This window comes from Meriones unguiculatus, chromosome 18 (assembly GCF_030254825.1).
Source record: "Meriones unguiculatus strain TT.TT164.6M chromosome 18, Bangor_MerUng_6.1, whole genome shotgun sequence".
In the NCBI taxonomy this organism is placed as follows: domain Eukaryota; kingdom Metazoa; phylum Chordata; class Mammalia; order Rodentia; family Muridae; genus Meriones; species Meriones unguiculatus.
In genome coordinates, this window is record NC_083365.1 from 16,688,417 (window position 1) to 16,710,913 (window position 22,497).

The following is a 22,497-nucleotide window of genomic DNA, read 5'->3' on the forward strand; positions in this document are numbered from 1 at the left end:
ATACGTTCTTCCAAGTATTGAACACTGACTAAGCCCTCTACCCAGAGCACAGTTACCAGGAAATTGGGGGTTTAATGGCGTAGCTTCATAGGCCAGACTTGAGTTGAACCATGTTCTTTAGAAACTCCATCTTCACTGGACTAGAATACATCTTATCTCTGTGTACTGGGCAGTTCTGGGCTCTTCTTCCTGTCCTTAACCACGTGTCACCTATGCAAGGGTATTCAAGTGAGTCTCCCTTAAAAGGAGGACTTTTGTCTTTATGATACAGCATGGCCTCATTCACCTTTTTTGTTTGTTTGGTTTTGGGTTTTTTGTTTGTTTGTTTGTTTGTTTGAGGCATGGTTTCTCTGTGTAGCCTTGGTTGTCCTGGACTCACTTTGTAAACCAGGCTGGCCTCGAACTCACAGAGATCTGGCCCCCTATGCTGAGATAAAAAGAAAAAAAAAAAAAGGTGTGTATTTGATCCCACACCCAGCTCCTCATTCCCCCTTTTAAAGATAGAGAATGTTGGCCATTTTTTGACTTGAGAACAATTAGCCCAAGGACTGGGTGACAAGAGGGTGACAGGATCAATCTACACCCAGGATTCACAGAACCAGTTAGGGAAGGGACCTCTTTGGTCAGAATTACCTGAGCATCACCGCGTCTAAGACCTAGCGCTCAGACCCGTGGCTGACAAATATTCCGGTGAGCTGCCTTGTTTGAGAAAGGAGAGGAGCTGAGGGAACCCCTCCTGTGTCGCCTTACCATGAAGAATTGGGAAGCCGGTTGCTAACGGCTTCAGTCTAGATTACGTCCGTGAGCATATGAAATACGTCATTATGTTCCTGAAGTGTGTTCGACAGTTATGATTCTGCCCCACTTCCACCTCTCAGCGCGAGCCCCTTTGTCAGCCTCCTTCACGGAGAACCTGGCATAGAGAAGGGACGTGGCGCAGGCCGAGTACCCGCTGCTCGTGCCCGCGTTTCAAGTCCCCTGAATGGCGGCTTTGCTCTTGGCTGTTCGCGCCGGCCCTGGACGCCCGCCCGGTCCGGAGCGCTGCTTTCATGGGCGCTGGACGCTCTCTCTCCTGGGTTGTAGATGTGAATGAATGCGAGACCCCTGGGATCTGCGGCCCCGGGACCTGTTACAACACCGTTGGCAACTACACCTGCATTTGCCCTCCAGACTACATGCAAGTGAATGGGGGAAACAATTGCATGGGTGAGTATGCGTGTTTCTCAAGCGCTGGGCTCCGCTCTCGCCTGCAAAGGCCAGTCCAGAACCCGGTGGTTCTGCCCGTCCCAGTGCTTCCCTCCTTTGAACTGTTGTAGAGAGACCCTCCCCCCCAACATGACCCTTGCAGACCCTAAGTTTGGCGTTTTCACCACTGTGTGTGGAGGTGCGGGTTTCCTCTAGAATGTGATGTTGGAAGAGGCCCAAGGGTTTAATGACCCTTCTTCTGTTTGACTTACCGGTGTGTCTGTATACAGTTATGTGACAGCACTGACCTACGGCATTAAAACACCTCGAAGTCGGAAATAAGAGCCTCGTGCCAAATGGCAGCGGAGGATTGTTGCGGGGAGAATGGGTGGAGGGCCGTGTAAAGTCTGCTAGTGATGCGCCACATGATGACCTCATCCCGTGGCGCAGGGTAGCCGGGAGTACACTTCCGCAAGCGCCTCGCTTGTAGCGTGGGGGGGGAGCGAGGAGCTGTGCCCCCCCCCCCCCCGCGTCACCGCGTATACTTGCTCTCTGAGCCTGCCGTTAAGCTCTGCCGCGTGGTGGGGAGAGACTGTGGGGTCACAGGACGTTTGTCCCCTCCCCTCGCAGACATGCGAAGAAGCCTGTGCTACAGAAACTACTACGCCGACAACCAGACCTGCGATGGAGAGCTCCTGTTCAACATGACCAAGAAAATGTGCTGCTGCTCCTACAACATTGGCAGGGCCTGGAACAAGCCCTGCGAACAGTGCCCCATCCCCAGCACAGGTGACCCTCCCCGGCCCACCGTGCAGGGGTCGTCAGCCCGGGATTGCTAGAGAAAGCCAGCCTCAGCAGAGAGAGAAAAGAATGCATTGTTTTCAGAGGGAACTCTGGGCCCGCCGAGGCAAGCGTTTACCTGGCAGTTGCCCGTGGTCCTCTCTGCTGAAAACCGAGTGACAGAACAGATTTCCTGGTTCACATCCAAGTTTATGACCGAACCAGTAAATCCAGCATATCGTGAGGACATCGCTAGCGATGATTTCGGAGTTCTCTCGCATCATTAAAACCTCAGGGAAACCAATACGATTGATAAGTGAACATAGGTCTTTCAAACTAGCCTCGGGCCAGGGAGAAGGCACTGTGTGTGAAATCACGTGCCGTGCGAGTGGGAGGGCCTGAGGGGGGATGTTGAGAACTCACCGGGAAGCCAGACACGGTGGCCAGGATGGAGGCTGCAGAAACCTGCCTGTCCCTCACTGTCAGCCGGGAGGTCATTTTCCCTTCCCTTCAGTGCCTGGTACAGGCACTGCTACTTCTGCAGTATTTTCAGGTGGATACATTTTCATAAATGTCCCCATAGTCACTTCTCTCTGTGAATCCTTGCTCGTTTCTGACTTCTGCCCCTTGTTCACCTCTTGCAGATGAGTTTGCTACCCTCTGTGGAAGCCAGAGGCCTGGTTTCGTCATTGACATTTACACTGGCTTACCCGTGGGTGAGTGAGTCTGACTCTGTGTGTTTGTGAACGTGGTGGGGGCGGGGGCCCTCTGATTCTACCTCTCTGTTAAAAGTGGGGGGCATACACACCATCATTGTCTTAGGTTCCCTTTTTCCTTTTCTGGGAAGAAAAAAAAATGTTGTAAGACGCCTCAAGCTGTTTTGAAGTACAGATTCTCACTTGAAGTAGTGCGAAGCCCTTCGCAGCGCCACCTAATGGAGAGAGGCCTCTGCTGCTCATGATTAAGGAGCCTGGGAAGCTTTTCAGGAATCAAGCCTAGCCAATCTAACCCTAGGTAGCAACAAAGAAAGGGCAGGGCCAGCTGACATTGGATTCCCTGTCTCCTGAGGGTAACACGACTTCTCAGCTCTTTTATACTACAAAAGGGGCTACACATAGTCCCCTTGTGTAACCTTAACAGTTCTGTCTCCCCTGGCTTCTCTTGGAGTCCCTGGCATGGAGAATTTCAGGGACAGAAAAGTCTTTTCAGTCTGATGTCTCAAGTGGGAGCGGAAGCAGATCCTGCAGCTTGTACTAGGTTCGGAAGTACCGTGGGCTGAGAAGCACAGAGGTTAGCCAGCACAGGCAATGTCCTTGCGCTTTCATAGCAAACACTACCGAAGTCAACGGGAGTTGCTGCATTCTCAAAACGTCCCCCGTGTGGCGAGATTTATATCCATCCTCGGATGCCCCTAAGCCTCCGAGACTGTGTCTGGTAGCAGACACCACGGCTAGCTTTGTCTTGCCTTATTCCTAGTAAGTAAAACTGAAATCTACATCAGCCTTTCCACTGACCTTGTTTAAGAAAACAAGGGCCTGCTCCAGCAATCAGCAGGCTTTCTCAGTGCCAGATCCATACGGCTCTGCAGGCCAGTCAACATCCAAAGAAACTTCATGGTTTGGAAAGAAAAACTGCTAAATGACATTGGCACGGAACACCTGGCCTTAGCGACTCTGTTTTTCTGCTTTCCCAAAACATCTTTTAATCTGTCTAGAATCTGTGATTGGGAGGTAAGTGGCCTCTAATGGTAATGGGTCTCCATGGGCAGCCCAGGCCTGTCACCCAGCAAGGCCTGGCCCCCGCAGCTGGCAGTGCGCAATGGCATTAGCACCATCCACCAGCAGACCTGGGAAGACCTCCAACCGGCTCGTCCAACTCCCTTGCTTTCCAGCGGGGGAGACAGAGGCCCAGAGAAGGGAAGAGACTCACCCAAGGCCACCTAGCTAATTAGTAACAGAGCTGGGACAAGAACCCAGTCCTGACTCACAATTCGCTTGGCTCCAGTTCTGGGCAACTAGAAACATGGTATTTAGCAATGTGCTTAGTGTCACCAAATTCCACCACGACAAAATAAAGCCTTATTTTATTCGAGCTTATAGCCTTCCTCTGGACGATCTTACAACTGTTGGCATATAGAGTCCATTCCTGTGTGGCTGAAACTATAGCATGTTTATTAATCTTGTCTTAAAATACAAACTTCTCCAAGGGGAAATAAAATCCAGACAGGAAAAGAAAAAGAAAACATTTGATAATATCCTCTTGCTATTTTGTACCTAACAACGACTAGAGATTTAACTCAGTCTGTTTTCGCTAAGCTAGGTAACAACACACCATTTCTATTCAGAACTATCAAATGTGGGTTACCCTATTTCTTATTTTAAATCTATACTATAAGAGTGGATTATAAATTTGTTTTTGTTTGCAGACAAAACATAATCGTGATGTTACCTCATACGGCTACTTAACATTGGGCCAAAGGTCAAATTTTCCTGTATTCCAAAATAATGATGTTTTGAATCTGTACGCTTGGAGATCTTTTTAAAATGGGTTTTAGTAGGTTAGCATGTAAAACAAAGGGCTTTACCATGACATTTTCCATGCGCACATGCGGTTGTGCCTCTCACTATTCCTCAACCCCATGCTCCTCTGTGCCTTTGGCGGGTCCCTCCCTCCCTCCCTGCCTCCATTTAGCCCCATTCCTGCCTTCTTGTTACACATATCCCATTACTGTACTTCCAGCCTCCCTTGAGATCCTCCTCAAAATCAAACTCTTGGGAAAGGGCCTCGGATAGGCTGGTTTCAGAGTGTGCTCTTCTGAGGTTTCTGCTGTTCTCATAAACCCCCCTGAGCTCATGGCTGTCACCTTCCATCTCAGGCAGGAAAATATGCTGGCTATAATAAGAGAACAAGCGTTCCTATACAGTCACAGAAGCCTCAGGACTTGTGAGTGTAGCCCATACTGTACACGCCTGCCCGGCTGACATGGTCTGTCAAATTCTAACAAGCAGACAGAGGGGCCCTCCAGGAGAAGAAGCAGACAAGCCCAACCCTCTGGCCTTAGGAATAACAGTCTACTGAGACAGTCCTTCCTCCGAGCTGACCCTTAGTCAGACCCTCCTCATCCGGTGTACATGCTGCTCAGTAGATTCAAAAGTGGTCCCTACCTCACAAATCACATGTTTCGCAACAAAACTCAGCCCAAAAGATATGCACTTCACATAGATGCACATGTGTTTGCCTTCCAACCCTGTCTCGGCCTGCACAGGGTCCCAGACCACACTGTCGCTCACGAGGGGCCTCCCTGTTTCCAGATATCGACGAATGCCGGGAGATCCCGGGGGTCTGTGAGAACGGAGTGTGCATCAACATGGTTGGCAGCTTCCGGTGTGAGTGCCCAGTGGGATTCTTCTATAATGACAAGTTACTGGTTTGTGAAGGTAAGCGTGACGAAAGCATATCTGCAAGCGAAGTAACTGGCCAGCTGCTTAACAACACCCTTGCCAAATTCTACAACACTAGAAAAGCACATTAAAGGGAGTTCTTCTGAAGTTGACAGAAATAGCATCTTAAAAATTAATTAACTAGGAAAATCACATGGTAGAGACCCACATGAGGTTTCATGCAAAAAAAAAAAAATTTTTTTTCATTAAATTTTTTTCTCCCAGTGAGAAAATCAGTCTGTTCATTCTAGGACCTCTTTTCCCCAACACATAATATATTAGATTCCCAGCTGATAGGAAAAAGCTTCGAGTTCCTGGGTGTGTCAAACAGATTGCTTTTGTTTCTCCTTCTTCAAAGCCAACGCAAGAGGATAGTCATCTTTCGCTAAATGTCAAAGTCGGTGTTGTCTTCCAAACAGAGATTCTGCTCCCCGCAAATGGAAATAATGGTGAAACCAATATTCCAAACTCATGAGAGAATTCTAAATGGCAAGAAGAACAAATCTGATTTTATATGGAGGCTGTTGGCATGCATGCAAATGGACTTCCAGTTGCCTCCTTTTGCCATGTATACAGACTGAGATTCCAAGTGTCCTTATAACACTTCATACTTTTACCCTCCACGGGGGAAGATAGCACACTTACATTTCAATGGGAGACACATTGCTGCATAGGACGTATGAGATGTTCTCGGAGACAACTGGAGTTCGTTTCTACTTAATGCTTCAACGGCGGGCCTCCAGCCAAACTTTGCACATTATAGAAAGGGTTGTTACCCTTCGGAGCATGTGCTATGGCACACATGTCAGTATTTTGACATTAACAATCCCTTTTCTCTAAAGTAGGGACAGTTTACAATGCACCCACAGAGTTGCTTTCCATTAGTAACCACATGCTTGGTAGGCTCTCCTGCCAGCTTTCAACCACTGTGGCCAACTGGGCACGAATCACTTGCCCTACTTGTTGTGTGGGTTGCGGGCAGGGGTCATAGCCAGTCCGAGACTTTTTAAGGAGATAGCCGGTTCGGACCATGGCTCCAGCTGTGGGGTTTCCAGGAACCATCAGGAATCGGGTTAGTGCAGAGAGAGCGCAGCTATAGGAAGAACAGGGAGGGACAGATCTTATCTGCTAGAGGTGGCTGTCTTCCTCATGGCTGTACTCTTCCCCTTCTGGAACACATCTCAGGATGCCTGCCATTTAGAGGCCCCTTGGATAATTACCCAAATACCCCGTTACCACTACTTGTATTTGCCAAAAGGCCACCCCTGAGTACAAAGTCAGCCCAGATCTTGCAACATACATGGGATTGAAAGCTGCTGGACCAGGGCAAAGTACCCCGGCTGTCAGGGAAGACCCAGCATGCTTTACCCACTGGTATTGCTTATAAAGGTGTCAGAGAAGCAGTCACATTCATAGAACGATAAGAAGATTAAGTGCTCCGATTTGGGGGTTTCATTTCACAAGTTATTCATCTTCGAGGTGAGTGTCTAAATACACTCAGCTGTCTCTGAACACATTCTTAGCTTTCAAAATCAATCAGAAAACTAAAGGCTGACCTCATGCATGTCTCAGCCCTCCTACAGTTGGAATGGATTCCAGGAATGTTTTGGGGGACTTCCATATTTATACTTTCCACAAGGAAGTGCATAAGCAGATGTTAGGCTCGCATGTCAGCAGAAGTGCCTGCCTGTCATACCGCTTGGCTTCTTCTGTGGCATGGTTGACTCTGTGTTTCTTCATAGTTTACAAGCAAGGCAGAACTGGTGGGTGAAGCAATGTTTCCACCATAGGAGCACAGTCTTGAGAGATATCCCGATGTGTTTCTGTTGTGGCTTTTCCTGGGGAGGTCTAAACAAATAAATTCAATCCGGGTAGGGCACTCACAGCAGATCTAAGAGTCATGAACTGGTAACTTTACTGAGTTGTATACAGGAGTGTGGGTGACAGGTTCCATACAGGAGCACGGATGACCATGGGCAGCTCCATCACCAAAAGCATACCCTACCCCAACATGGCGGACGGCTCATGAAAGCTGCTTCCTGACTGACTAGGCAGCTTGGCCGGTCCTCAGCCAGAGTCTTTCTCACTCCTGAGTCTCTGAGGTTCTGTTCCCTTCCTGAGCCCTTTATGTCTCCTCTTCTTAGGGAACAGGATCCACCCCTGGTAGTATACTTCCTGGCTTCTGGAGCAAATTTATAGTGACGTATATTTCTAATGTGATTTTTATAGCGATGTGAATCTACTCTGATTGTATCATAGTTTCTCTGCCCTAAAGCTTCTCTGGGTTTTACCTACCTGCCTTCCCCCACCAACCCCAAACTAAGCCCCGGGAGCCACTAATCTCTTTACTGGCCCCATAGTTTTGCCTTTTCCTGGAATTTAGACGGTTGGAATAGGAATAGTATACGGGCTTTTCAGGCAGCTTCTTTCATTTATTAATCCAGCCTAGAAGACTGAGTGAGTTTCTCCCGTGTCTGCTTGTGGCCAGGCAGTTCACTAGAATACTGGCTGACAGTCTTCCATCTTAATACGCCACAGGGTATTTGCAATACATTCACCTACTGGAGGGTATCGTGGCTGCTTCCTAGCTTTTGCCATTACGAATGAGTTTGTTACAAATATCCATTGCTGCTTTTTCAGAAGCCAACGGAAGGAAACAGTCACCACTGACTCAGCCCCAGAGTCTTTAACTCTCTTCTGCTTGCAGACATCGACGAGTGTCAGAACGGCCCCGTGTGCCAGCGCAATGCGGAGTGCATCAACACGGCAGGCAGCTACCGCTGTGACTGTAAGCCGGGCTACCGCCTCACCTCCACGGGCCAGTGCAACGGTAGGTAGCACCCGTTGCGAGGACGTCACTGGCACCGTCCTAACATCTGCACTTCCTTAGAGACTATACAGCTAAAGAATAGAAGCGAAAAATCTAGGTGGATAAACTCAAAGTAACTATAGAGGAAAAAAAAAAAAACCAACCAGGAAAATAGGTGAAATATCTAAACACTTAGCTCTTTGCTTTCTTTGTAAGTGAGATGTTTGTAAAGCAAAAATGAGGTCATTTACATAAAGGATTGCCTATGTCCCTAATCCCACTCAGAAATACCCACCTACCCACACACATAAGCTCACAGTCCTCTAATCTGTTATCGTCATCATCATCAGCAGCAGCAGCAGCAGCAGCTTCTACACAGTCTCCCTTAGACAGGGAAGGCTTTCATCATTTCTTCCTCATATGCTTTGGCTGCACTCCTTGAGTTGGAGCAGATCTTGCTGCATGAACAGGTTTAAAATGCACACACACACACACACACACACACACACACACACCATACCCTTCCCAAACCTCTTACTGACAAATATCCCTCCCTGAAGGCAGCAACCATTGCCAGTCTCCTCACAGTTCCTGCAGTAAGCAGGAGGTTAGGATGTCTGCTGCCCACCTCCGTCAGGATGTGGTGGTGTAAATAAGAAGTGAGCGTGCTGTCGGCTTACACTGGTGACAAATTTAGTCCACATTTGATAGTACCCGGAGTGAGTGGCATAATACCCAGAGTATTAAGTCTCTTGTGTTTGAGCTCGGAGGCAAGTTAATACTTCAGAATGGTCCTCATGTAAGCCTCTGTATGGTTGCAATCACTGTACTTTTAAGGTCAGCAAGCATGTGTCACCCTGCCTGCCCCTCACTTCCAAGTGAGTTTCCTGGGTTTTTGTGCAATTGTGAATGAAACAACTCGGGGAGGACCATGGTCAGGTTTTCCTTGGCTCTTTTGGCCAGCTGTGATTAAGTGGTAGGAAGCATGCTGCTCTCTGCAGGGTATTTTTCATTGTTTAATGAGACCTTGGGGGAAGAGGGTGTAAGACCAGAACAACAAAAAAAATCACTTTGCAAACCAAGATCTGTTTTGTTGAGGTTAAGGGAGCATGTGCAGGTATTTCTCGTCCTATCAGCAGAGCTGAGATTATCCATAAAGTAAAGATACAGAACAGGAAAAGCAGGACCTCGCTGATATGAAGCACAATACTCCAGTGACATTTGGCTCTAGCTCTACTTCCCTGCATTTTACTTTTAATTTATATATTTTTTAGGAGCTGGGTGAAATAAGTCCAGTTAAAATAAAGACTGGCTGGTCACACTGAGTGTGCCGTGGTTGACCATTTACTCTGGCCATTAGCTTGGGCTATTTATAGATCAACAAAAGGCGACCAGCTACAGCCTACTGCAGCTCAAGCCCTTTTGTTTTCTTATAGAATGTTGGCCTGAACTGCGTCTGGTACTATCAGGGAAAACCTGAGTGAGCAGTTTATGTAGGCTACAGTTCAACTTCCCTTATTTATTGAGGCCCTTGAGTCCTTTACCTATTCAGCTTTGAGGGCTGAAGATTCTATTCTTCCTTCCCATCTCACTTTCGTTGTTGATTTTTGAGATAGTATCTTACTATTTAGCTCAGGCTGGCCTCAAGTTCACACTCCACCTGTTTCACCTCCAGAGTGCCGATCCCCGTTCTTGGCCACCATGCCAGGCCGCCATCCTACTTTAAAACTATTTTATAATGTCTTAAAGCGCTGCCTTATCCTGGTAGTTTTCAGGCAGAATGCAAAAATGAAAATACCATCCTTTGAGTTTTAAATTTGAATCCACACCCACGTTGCTTCTAACTCCAAATCCTAATGGTCCCAGCCCTACACCACTGTGGAGAGTGGCGCTCAGGAGGCCAATCTGATGTCAGTAGCAAATCCTACCCCTGTGGAAATAAATGCCTTCCCGGCTCCATCCTCAGCCACTTCCTTATATCTCTATTCTCTCTGTTTGGGATCCTGTCCTTACTCCAAAGTTTGACCAAACCTACCAGGACACATCAGACAGAATCTCCTGGGAGTTAAAAATATGCCTCTTACAGATTCCTAGTTACGTAGACCCAGAAAAGTGAGCGCCCTGCTGTTAGGCTGCCTAAGATGCTGGCTTTTGCTTCCTCGGTAGAACCTGGAAGTACTCCATATTTTATTTTTTTCAAAAAACATTGTAAGATAAAGGAGAGATTTATCTGGTCCTTACACACTCCTAGATCCAGCAATACCTGACCTTCCTCAAGGGCAGCTCCCTTTTCTTTTTCTTTTTTCCCTGCCCATTCATTCCTCCTTTTAGATTTTTTTTTCTCAAATGAGAATAGTGATATTTGTTAACTGTTTTCTGTGTAGATTAGCCACAGTTTCTGAGCAGTGTAATCCCAATCCTGTCCTACACCTGAGACTTTTAAACAGTGTCTTGATTGATCGATTCTTGGAGATGGCTGTGAGAAAGGTCTCTTCCAGAGTTAGGCTTTGTTGCCCTGATGTAACAGCTTTCTAGACCCTAGATAAGCAGTCTGGATTTTTCTTTTAACTTTTCTTTTTTTTTTTTAATGTGTGTTGGTGTTTTCTCCTGCGTGCATTCTGTGTGAGGGTATCAAATCACTTGGAGCTAGATAGACTATAGACAGTTGTGAGCTGCCATGTGGGTGCTGGGAGTTGAATTTGGGACCTCTGGAAGAGCAGCCAGTACTCTTAACCTATTGAGCCATCTCTCCAGGCCCGGAGCAATCTAGATTTTCAACTAAAAACAGTATGTGATGGAATGAAAGCTGAAGGAGTGAGGCAAAGCAAGAGGACTGAGCGTGAGCATCCATTCAATTATAATGTTGCCCCTCTTCAATAAAAGCATAATGTGTTGGACTTGGCTATAAAATTTAAAGGAAGCCCCAAAGTGTCTATGATCTTTAGCACCAAGGCCGAGAGATATTGATTCCGTAGGCGTTGTTTAGACATCTAGTCAAGGGCTTCTCCCCACTCTAAGTTCATTTTCATTTTCTCCCTCTTGGTGGAGGGAGCTGTTTCTTGAGTTCACCAGGAGCTCATATACCCTGAAAGTAAACTCCAGCCGGTTTCAGAGTAAAAACAGACGGAATGCCAGTGTTGTGGGCTTCTCTACCTAGGTTTTGAGTTAGGATTTTCCCTGGGAACAATGCCCCGGGGATAATCTGGTCCACCATTTCGTGTTCTAAGTCTCCACGTAAGAAAACCTGCAAATGTGCACAGAGACCAGCTAAGATGCCTTTGGTTTACAGATCGAAATGAGTGCCAAGAGATCCCCAACATATGCAGCCACGGCCAGTGTATAGACACGGTGGGGAGTTTCTACTGCCTCTGTCACACCGGCTTCAAAACAAACGCGGATCAAACCATGTGCCTGGGTAAGTGCGTGCTCAGCCCGCGGTTTTCCCCAGAACCCATTTGCATCCGCGCGCATAAGCGCAAGATTTAGTGCTAAGCTGTTTGTTAACTGTCTGCCGTTTACAAAATAAAAGTAAGCGTGGACGTACCGCAGTGACACACCACACCTTTGGCGATCTGAACTCACTAACCTCCCTTCACAGTCATGAACAGTCATTAGGCTGCAAGTGTGTAGAAATCCTTTTCTTGCAGTGTTTGTAATCAAACCTAGGGCCTCACGCCTGCTGGGGAGCTCTCCACCACCGAGTCACACTCCTAGCCACGGGGGGGGGGGGGGAAATTATTTAACTAACTTAATTGAGAAATATATTGAGACAACAGTTTAATTTGTTAGCACAAATGTTAACAGTGCATGGCCTTGGCTCGTATTTTTGTGGGCCGTTTATCAGGCCAGCCCTCAGTGTTTGAATGTATTAATATATATAGTGAAGAGATCTCCGGTTGGCATCACATCTTCAATGGCAAATTGAAAATTGTTAGAAAGTAGGAGCAGGAATCATCTTCCTATGGGAAAAAGGAGAAGTCAGAGTTTCAAATCCCTTCCCTTTTTCAGTCCTGTCAGAGTGCTTTTCAATACTTTCTTTCCTTTTTTTTCTAATTTAAGGCCGATGCCATGAGGTCTTCGAGGGTCTTTAAGCCCATGAATCAAACATATACTGGAAGAACATCCTATTGAGTCCGGTTTAAACCACTTACCTTTGACTCTAACTAGGCCCACCCATGAATGACATTTTATTTTCTTCCTAATTGTCCTGGCTCATCCCACGGTGCCTCAGCCTTCCTTGCATTACCACAAAATCTACCCCACTGCTTCTCTCTCTCACACTCTCCATTTGAACTTTCTGGAACATGCCAACCAAGAATGTATTTTAACAAAACTCAACAGGCATGGCCATGGATGAGCACGACAGATTTTCCATTGCCTTCCCAGTTTTCAGGCGGCTGCGTAGTGACAGTGACTCCTTATTTAGATGTGATGCTCAGTCCATATTCAAGGAACAGGGGAGCTAGCAACAACTTTTCCATCAAAATCACAAATAGTTATCTCTATGTCCCAAACTTAAAAGAGGCAGTCTTGACTTTCATCATTTACATTTTGACCTCCCTTAACCTCGGTCCTTTTCATCACGGCTCCTCCTCCAAACCAAAAGCACCAATGTTCTTTCACTTACTTTTTTCTACTTCCCCCTTAATATGACACATAAGAAAGATGTTAGCTGCTGTGGTAAGATGCAAAAATACTTCAGTTGCCAGAATAAGCTTCATAATGCACCAAAGAGAAAAGTCACAGACCAGTAAATAAAAAGACAAACAATGCCAAGACTTCTGAACAAAACCAGAGTGAGTACCATCTCACCCCTTAGCTGAGTTCAGAGGGAATGGTAGGTTATCACGGGTGGGAGAAAGACGTGTCCAAAGTGGCAGGTTAGCTAGAGAGCAGGGTTCTGCTGCTGACTCCACAGCAAAGCCTGGTGAGTCATGGCTTTGGGGTAACTTGGAGTGTGAATTCTGAAAGCTGGAGTGTGCCAAAGGTGGCGACAAATGAAGGTCCAGATGTACACAGAAGTTTTTCCATTTTCAAGCGAAAGTATTTGAGCAAAGTGGCAAGGGTGGAGACTTTGAGGAGCAAATAGAATACAATTCCTGTCCAGTTCCCATGTCCTCGTCTCGCCTCCTCCCACACGCCAGCTGAGGAGACGCTGTACTTCCACAGTGTAGGTCCTCACCTCAGCTTCTCCAGGGTACTGATGCCATCAGCCAGAACATCCCAGCGTCCCAAGGGAGACCCTTCCAGCCCCAGCTGCTCTTCAGCATCCGTGACCACATAAGCACTTTCCTCTTCAGTCACGCTGTCCCTCTCTGGCCTTCCTTGCTCCTAGACATAAATGAGTGTGAGAGAGATGCCTGTGGGAACGGGACTTGCAGAAACACAATCGGTTCCTTCAACTGCCGCTGTAACCATGGCTTCATACTTTCTCACAACAACGACTGTATAGGTGAGTATTAAAAAATGTCGCCACGTCGCGTGTGAGTCTGTATCGTGGCCAGCATGCAGGCTGCTCTTAACATATGCACCCTTCTGCCTGACAGCTGGTCAGATGACTATCAAATACCATGTGTTAATTAAAAAGTCAAATTTAGTTAACTCTTTTACCTTTACTGAGCTGTGTAGCCGCAGCTATAATTTTTATATCTACTTTGATTTAAGTTTAAGATAAACACTTTAGGTTAACATATGAAAGCAAGTCCTTATAAGTTACATAATTGTAGAAGAATATGGAACCCTTTTCATAGATCCTTCTCTGCAGTTTCTCTTCAAATAAACAAGTTATTAAGTGCATAACATTCCCCTTATAAGACATGATAGGCTTTTCCTCTCAGATGCAGAATCTAGATTTAGCCTTATGTATGTGCTATATAAAGCATATATGTTATATATGCGCACACATATACCATATATACACATATATACACATATAACATATGTGTGTGTGTGTGTGTATAAGACGAATATACAGGAAGAATGTTTGGGATGAGGAAGGGACCAAATGGAGGGCAGGAAGTGCAGGGCAGGGTACTAGGAATGTAGACATGAGCAAGATGCAAGAATATATGTGTGTGAGAACATCACAATGAAACCCATTATTTTAAACTAGCTTAAAATTAATTTAAAGGAGGGCATGCTAAAGAAAAGTAATGAATAAAAGGCTATACATAGTTAGAAGCTAATCTTCATTACTTGTAATTGCAGTACTAAAGTATGACATCATCTGAATCCAGTAAATTATTTTTATCTTTTAAAAAACAAAATCTAAAATAAAGAGACCAGAAAGGGGGGAAAGGAGAGGGTAGAGGGACACATTAGAAATGAAAGCAAAAGGAGTTTTGGGGGTGAAAGGGGACTAGGGCTTGGAGCAGAGAATCTACAAAACAAATTTTGTTTGAAAATTCCATCATGAAACCTAATCTTGTATATAATAATTACATTTTTTAAATAAAAAATGCAAAAGGACAAAAAATATACAAAGTCTAGGCAAAACTGCTACAAAATTATCATGCAAATTGCCAGCTTTAATATGATAATGTGATCTTTGCATTATATTTGAGTGGGTGCCTACAGCTGGGTTTGCGGCTGAAACCAGGTCTTCACTGTAATTTCTAATATTTGGCCAAGTCCACAAAGGCCACCAAGGTTTAGGATGATGGCTTGGATTTTGACATTTTCTTTGGAACATAACAAAGATTTTTTTTCCAGATGTTGATGAATGTGCGACTGGAAATGGGAATCTTTGCAGAAATGGCCAGTGCGTCAACACAGTGGGGTCCTTTCAGTGCAGGTGCAACGAGGGCTACGAGGTGGCTCCGGACGGCAGGACCTGTGTGGGTGAGTGAGGAGCCCAGGAGGACCCTCAGAGAGTGGGAGGGACGGGCCAGTCCTAAGGGGTCAGTAGAACATGTGCAAGTAAGGGAAATGCTAATTGGCTGAGGTGTGCGTGTGCGTGTGTGTGTGTGTGTGTGTGTGTGTGTGTGTTTTGAGTGCATGTAAAACATAAAAATAAATAAAAAAGTCATGAATTCAAGAAGAGTGTTGGGGGAGGGACATGGAGAAGAGTTGGAAGGTGGGAAGGGAAGGTGAAAAGTATACAAATACAGAAGGAAGTAAAATAGTCATGAGAGCATGTCCCCAAAGACCCAGCACAGAATCAGGCAGTCTCCGTTCTAATCCTACTATGGGCAGCTAGAGGAAAAATCACCATAGAATTACACTCATCTTCCTTGTAAAGACTCTATTCATTTTTAATGCAGATGTAGTGCCGTTTTTCTTCTTATTTTAAAAATCCGGTTATAGTCACGGGAAGCATTTCAACTGTTAAATGTTAAACTTAATATATATGATTCATTATAATTCGCTCAAAATACCTCTCCAGAGGTTAGTTCACATAATCTTTTAAGTGTCTTTAAAACCCTTTCTGTGCACTACAATTTTCTAGGAATACTCAATTTGCGGGAGGCAGAATAAAATGTGGCTGTATTGAGCCCTTTGGGAAGCTTTTAAAGTAATTACTTTGCTCTCCTCTCTGGGAGACTTTGGTGGCTTCTAATGAGCTCTGTGTGTTTCCGTGGTCTGACTCCGGTTCCTCTGATTGAGTTTGCACTTCTTGGTAGACTCATGCCAGCAAAAACCTCTCTCCGGTTTCCCCTTCCCTGCAGATATCAATGAGTGTGTTCTGGATCCTGGGAAATGTGCACCCGGAACCTGTCAGAACTTAGATGGCTCCTACAGGTGTATTTGCCCACCTGGGTACAGTCTGCAGAATGACAAATGTGAAGGTAAAGGGCTGTGATGGAGATGAGGATTAGGGCATTGCACTGGAATCGCTGAAATCAGAAATGTTTGGTGATGTCATCTTCAGTTTGGAATACTCCATTGGTTTTTCAAATCTAAGTCAGAGGATAGACCTAATCCTCTGTCAAGCTGGGCAGCTAGACTAGACAAACCAGCATGCTTAAAGTTTAATTGAGAGAACCTGTCTCGATACATAAGATGGAGAAGGATCTAGGATGTCATCCAGTGTCAACCTGTGGCCTCAAACACACACACACACACACACATAGACAAGCACACCGTATGCGTGTGGAAATACATATAATAACAAAAGCTCTATAATAATAAAAGCAACCCCCTCAAAGGAAATATTTGAGCGCTTTTTAAAAAGTTAACTTTTTTAAAAAGAAAATGGTAGGTGTGGTGGTGGAGGAGTCTAAAAGTGAAGTAATTCAGTGAAGAGACGTTCAAACTCATTGGTAAGCACAAAAAAAATGACAAAAATGCACACTACAAATGCAGTGATGAGGAGTCTGATTTCACATTATACAAAACAAATTACTTTGATTGCTTATTTCTAGAATATCCATTGTATGATAGTAGCAAAATTAAGTCAAGATAATGGAGTTAGTTTCTTGACTTTCCCTTAGGTGGGCCTTTTGAGAACAAAGTTATGTAAATGCATCTTGGTGTAGGCAGAACTGCACAAATGTGAAGCAAAAGAGTTCCATGACCCAAGAGACAGCTAAGATATCATTTTTAAAATTTTAACTAAGACAGCACACTATGAATTCTAGCTAGAATTCACTATGAATTCACTATGAATTCTAGCTAGAATTCACTATGAATTCTAGCTGAAAGTCACGGGGCATAGGTGTTTGTTACAGCAGAGTGGCTGTGCCTTTTTATTATTTATACAGCATTCTGCCTACACACCAGATCTTACTGTAGATGGTTGTGAGCTACCATGTGGTTGCTGGGAATTGAACTCGGGACCTTTGGAAGAACAGCAAGCGTTCTTAACCCCTGAGCCATCTCTCCAGCCCGTGGCCGTGCCTTTTACAGAAGTAGAATGGCTGTGTAACTTAATCACCAAGCTGCGATAATTTTGAAAGAGAAAGGGAATACTTAATTATGTAGCCAGGCCAACATACACAAGCCAGGAGTCTCTTAGGGAAACCCTTATGATACACCTGGTTAGCCAGGCCACTCTGAATTTTCGACAGGTCACCCTTAGAGGGGTGCTGATGTGCTGAAGAACAGGAGTCTTTTCACATATATCTAGTTTCTGGGAGCTCTGTGAGGAAGGGAAGTCTCTGATCTAAAAAAATAAAAAATAAAATAAAAATCTTATCTTCAGAAAACTGATTTGCAGATCAGAATTGTCTTCTGGGGTGAGATTGTGTTCGGTAAAGTGACTACTGATGATGGTTTCAGCAATGGGCTCTGGGAAAGCTGCAGTGTGGGGTGCCGGAAAGGCTGCATCAGTGAGTGGAGAGGAACTGGCTTTCACCAAGGCCAGCCTTGGACTTGGTTGGCAGTCCTTTCCCTGCTGGAAGGGTTCGGACACTGAGCTTGCACGTCTTTGACTTAGTGACTATTGGGGTTTCCTTGACATCCTGACTCTGGTGTGCATAATTCCTTTAGATATTGATGAGTGTGTTGAAGAGCCAGAAATCTGTGCTTTGGGGACCTGTAGCAACACGGAGGGCAGCTTCAAATGTCTGTGTCCAGAAGGGTTCTCCCTGTCCTCGACTGGAAGAAGGTGCCAAGGTAAATGCCTGTGAAAGCTTTGGACTTTCGTTGTTCTGTGTTTATTTGTTGTGGTCTTATGTTTTAAACATGGCAAGACGCTGGGTCTTTGTGAACGAGAAGATGTTTCATTCACCCACAGGTCTAATGATTCCCATATGCCTGAAGGTTAATTTTGACTTTTAAGGTTAAAAACCCATCCATCAAGTTCCAGTTGCTTATACAACTTTCTTGGTATTTCCACCCCTCACCCTCTGACAAGCACAGATGCCCAAGCACAGATGCCGATAGGCTTTTGAAGAGAGGCATCCCCAAGAGTCACTGAAGCCACAGGACCTGGGGGAAATCAGCCATGGGTTCCCTGCCTCAGAACCTGCAGCCTGCATGACTGTGGGTGCAAACCAAGATCCTCAGACAACAAAAGTGGAAACTAGTCACCTGCCCCCGCCCATCTTTACCTCACGAATCCTCTAGGGAAATGGAATAATAGTTGTCAGTCGTGAAAATACTCAAGGGCTTGCAAGGTTAACTTTAAAGTAAAAGAAAAAAAAAAGACATTTAAGACTCTGAAAGTAAACACAAAACATTGTTTGGTTAAAACCCAGAAACTTGTTTAGACATTCCTAAACAATGCAATTGTTATTTGGCTATACTCATACAAACTAGTTTAATGGGTTACAGGATGGGAAAGACCCACAAATTTATTATGTTTAGAATTTCCTTCACTCGGTGTCTGTTTGTTGCTCTGTGCTTTTATTTGTTTGGTTGTTTGTTCTGTGTATGTGGTTTGCTTCATATTACCAAATAATAGGTATAGAATATAATTTACCTATGGCTATGGGGTTCTAGGCCTGCCAAGTTTTGACCAGAGAAGCCATTTATTGGTGTAGAAATCCAGTTTGCTCACCCAAACCACACCAGTACCCACCCAAGCAATCTTACAGTTGATCATTGCAGAAATATAAATGGAAAGGTTGCAGATTCTGTGGTTGGTTTGCTCTTGTAGGGAACTATCAGAAGACCACAAGGGTTTCAGAGTAGTCATTGAGGCCCAGGCCAGCCCCATAGAGCCTGACTTCTACTCCCTTGTTTGTGTCTTTGGCTTGGCCTGCATTCGGAAAGAAAGCAGTGGGAAGCCAGGTGCGAATCTGCCGATGTGGCGAGCCAGAGGAAACTCCAGGGCTATTAATTCAATTTGCGCTGGCCTGTCACAAGGGCAAGCTGACGCTGCAGGCAGAACCAGCCCAGCTGCGAGAACCCTGCCACATCCTTAGCCAGAAGTGAGGAATGCAAGCAGGGAAAGTGACTTTCATACTTCCAAAGGAATTTCAGAGGTCAGGAAGGGCTGTTTGCAGATGGGCTGGTAAGCAGGCTTCCTAGGGAGCTCTGGCTAAGGCGGACCTTTGAGCACAGAGCTGTTTCTCAGTGCAGGGCACCTTTGAGTGACAAGCTCACCTAGAGGGAACAACATGAAGAAAGCAAATCTCCCACTGACTGCCTGGTCTGCTGGAACGTGAAATTTTGAAACAGGAATTTTTCTTATAGGGTGACAAACAGGCTTCTATGGGCCAAAAAACGAGAACATTCCGCAGAATCTCTGGCTTTGGGTTTTGAAGCACCAAATGCCACTGTCCTTGGGGACAGAGGGGGCAGGCTCTGGCACTGTGTACTACATTATAAAGGAGCCGTCTTACCTGCAAGATTCAGGGAAAGGTATCTGTCGTTTTGATAGACTTGGGACCTGATGCATTTGAGTCTCAGTCTAAGTTCAAGATATTTACTTTCTTTTGGTGTGGAGGACAGTGGGTGGTGTGGGGAAGACAGGACTGGGTCTAGAGGAGGGTCAGCAGTCTAAGGACAGCTGAAGGAATAAGTGGTAAAAATAATACCATTTATATTTTTAAAAATGGATGTGACAAAGAACCTGAAGAATAAAGCAACCCAAAAAGGCGTCCCCCCCCCAGGAAAATGAGAATTAATTAAATCTTGGCGTCTCTCCACAAAGTAAATATTTGGGTGGCAAAGGCTGCTATGAGAGTATACTTTCTGGACTGGAAAACTGACTGCAGAGAATGAAGACATCAGAGGTAGTCCAAACTAAAGAAAAAAAGGAATGGTTCAACATGGATGTGGAATGGAAATGTGTCCTCAGACCTGCAGACTTCAGCCACCGGGTAATGAGGGAGAAGTTGTGCATGGCTCTCGAAGTCAAGCTTTAAGAAAAAAAAAAAAAAAAAATCCCAGACCCCTGTATGAGCTCACTGCTCAGAACCACCCAGTGTGCTCTAGAAGAACTGGAAAAGTTGGCCTCTAAAATTGTGCCAAGCAACATTAGAGCATTTTGTAAGAAAGCGGTCTCCTCTCACTTGGTGTTACCAGAGCAATAATGAATGTAAAGAAGCACATACATTCTTTGAAGGAAAGGTTATTCTGCCTGTACTCACCTGTAGTCCTGCCTTCTGTCCTTTTCCCTCCCTTTTTCTACCGCACTGAACAGGCTTCGGAAATTTAATTTTGATGTAGGTGTGTGTGCACCTACATGTAAAGTCTGCAGGAAGCCCCACTTGAAATTTGTCCCCACAGTGCCCTGAGTAGCTGCGTCAGTGAATGCCCCTGGCGGTGCTGTCACCGGTCCACACACTAGCCACCACTTCTTCATTTGTTCTATGCTATGGTGTGGGGTTTTCTTTGGCCCCAGGGTGTATAGGACACAGAATGACCTTATGTCCTAGAGCTAGAACCGGGAGGCGCTCCAGCCTTCGTCTGTTTACCGAAAGTTGTACAAAATTCACTCAAGAAAAGCCACCGTGTAGGGACTCCTCTTTGTGAGTGATTCTATCTGGCAGTGTTACTGTCCTGAAGTCATGAGTGGAAGTCTGTTAAGACTGACAGGGTTGGAGTCTAGTATCCACATCAGGTTGCTTTGAAGTAGTGGGTAAACTGAAGAATAAAGATAAAGCAACAGAAATTTGCTCATCGTAGCTTATCGTCAGTTACCCGTGAGTCTCAGCTCATTTGTGATTCCGATCACTTGCGGAATAATGCTGTGGCGAAGGAGAGAGTGCGGTGGCCCACTCTCACACAGCCAGGATTTGGCAGGAAAGCAACTGAAGCGTACCGTGGGTTTGTGTTGCAGATTTGAGAATGAGCTACTGTTACGCGAAGTTTGAAGGCGGAAAGTGCTCATCACCCAAATCCAGAAACCATTCCAAGCAAGAGTGCTGCTGTGCTCTGAAGGGAGAAGGCTGGGGAGACCCTTGTGAGCTGTGCCCCACCGAGCCAGACGGTAAGTCTAACATCTGTTTCTCATGGCATGAGCCCATGTACGTGTGACCCTGAAATCAGTTACAGTGGAAGCCTGAAGGCCAATAGGACAATCAAGCTCTAGGGCGTAATCAGAATGTCCATTTAAAGAAGGAGCCTAGTAATTATATTCTCTTTTAAATGTTATAAATCAAAGTCATCTGAACAATAAGCACATCGTTAGGAACCTTGGCAATTTCTCTTCATTTTGGGGTGTCTTGATCGTATGGCTTGTATGTGCGCGGCACGTGGCCACAGCCACACATGGATGGGGACATGGGAAGCCTGTCACTGTCCGTGCTCTGCCCACTAATGAGCCCATGTCTCCACCACAGAGGCCTTCCGCCAGATCTGCCCCTTCGGAAGTGGGATCATTGTGGGCCCTGACGACTCAGCAGTTGGTGAGTGCCCCAAGCAAGGTCCTCTCTGCCTCTTCTTCTTCATCCTTCCTCCAGGTCCCGTTTCTCCTTACCTGCCTGGGAGAAACAATCTTTTCTAGTTGTTGTTATATCACTTGGATGACAGTTGTGTTGTAATAATAGGTGTTCACCTATTGAACACCGAAACCACAGTAGTTTAAGAAAAATACCTTGCCTTTTACTGGTTTTTTTTTCTTTCTTACTTCACTTAAGATATGGACGAATGCAAAGAACCTGATGTCTGTAAACACGGACAGTGCATCAACACGGACGGCTCCTATCGCTGCGAGTGTCCCTTCGGTTATATTCTAGAAGGGAATGAATGTGTCGGTGAGTAGAGCCTCAACTTCCTCCTCCTCAGGAATTGTATTACGAAAAAAACAAAAACAAAAACAAAAAAACAGCTCTACTTGGCTTTCATTCAACCAAGGTGGGAGTCATGTTTTGCTCCTCCGTGGAGGACTTCTTCATTTAGACTGCTAGCTATTCCCCATCCTATGCTAGGCAGGAAGCTACTGCCGTGCTCCAAGCAAGGACAGCCCTTCCTTGCATGGCCCTTGCAATCTAACTTGGAAGGCAGACACTGGACATGTCCTAAGAAATACGGAAAAGGACAACAGCAAGCAGAAGGCTTAGTACAGCTTTAACATGTACTGTGAGCGGCCATAGTTTATACTTCCGGAATGTCCAGATACAGAGGTTTGTGGGCATCATGTATATCTGGCAATAGGAAAGACCACCCACCCTGTTCAGTTTCTTGTTTGAGCCTTTTCATTAAAATGTCCAAGAATGACTCCGGTGTGGGCCATTGACTCTTAATCACATTCACTGGAAGCTAGGTTCAGATATTAAGTGTGATCAACATTGTATATCTGACTGTGCAGACTTAAAAGTACTGTCTTTGTGTGAGAAGTACTGTCTTTATGGCTAAGGATGGGAGTAGAGTATATCATTTAACCTCTCCCACCTTCGATGTACTATTATTCAAATAAAGTGATTTCTTTCTAATTATCCTGTAGCTATAAGC

At 45.4% G+C, this 22,497-nt stretch overlaps 1 protein-coding gene across 2 annotated transcripts in view; it reads left to right on the forward strand.

The window, feature by feature from the left end:
• Fbn1 (fibrillin 1) overlaps positions 1-22,497 on the forward strand; it is a 201,318-nt gene that overhangs the window by 158,749 nt on the left and 20,072 nt on the right. For both annotated transcript variants that reach the window (XM_060371759.1, XM_060371760.1), the window contains exons 41-53: positions 1,084-1,206; positions 1,816-1,974; positions 2,610-2,681; positions 5,277-5,402; positions 8,113-8,235; positions 11,504-11,629; positions 13,550-13,666; positions 14,926-15,054; positions 15,882-16,001; positions 17,644-17,769; positions 20,885-21,034; positions 21,387-21,452; positions 21,684-21,800. In XM_060371759.1, the coding sequence (XP_060227742.1) occupies positions 1,084-1,206; positions 1,816-1,974; positions 2,610-2,681; positions 5,277-5,402; positions 8,113-8,235; positions 11,504-11,629; positions 13,550-13,666; positions 14,926-15,054; positions 15,882-16,001; positions 17,644-17,769; positions 20,885-21,034; positions 21,387-21,452; positions 21,684-21,800 (1,554 nt within the window). The remainder of the gene's footprint in view (positions 1-1,083; positions 1,207-1,815; positions 1,975-2,609; positions 2,682-5,276; positions 5,403-8,112; positions 8,236-11,503; positions 11,630-13,549; positions 13,667-14,925; positions 15,055-15,881; positions 16,002-17,643; positions 17,770-20,884; positions 21,035-21,386; positions 21,453-21,683; positions 21,801-22,497) is intronic.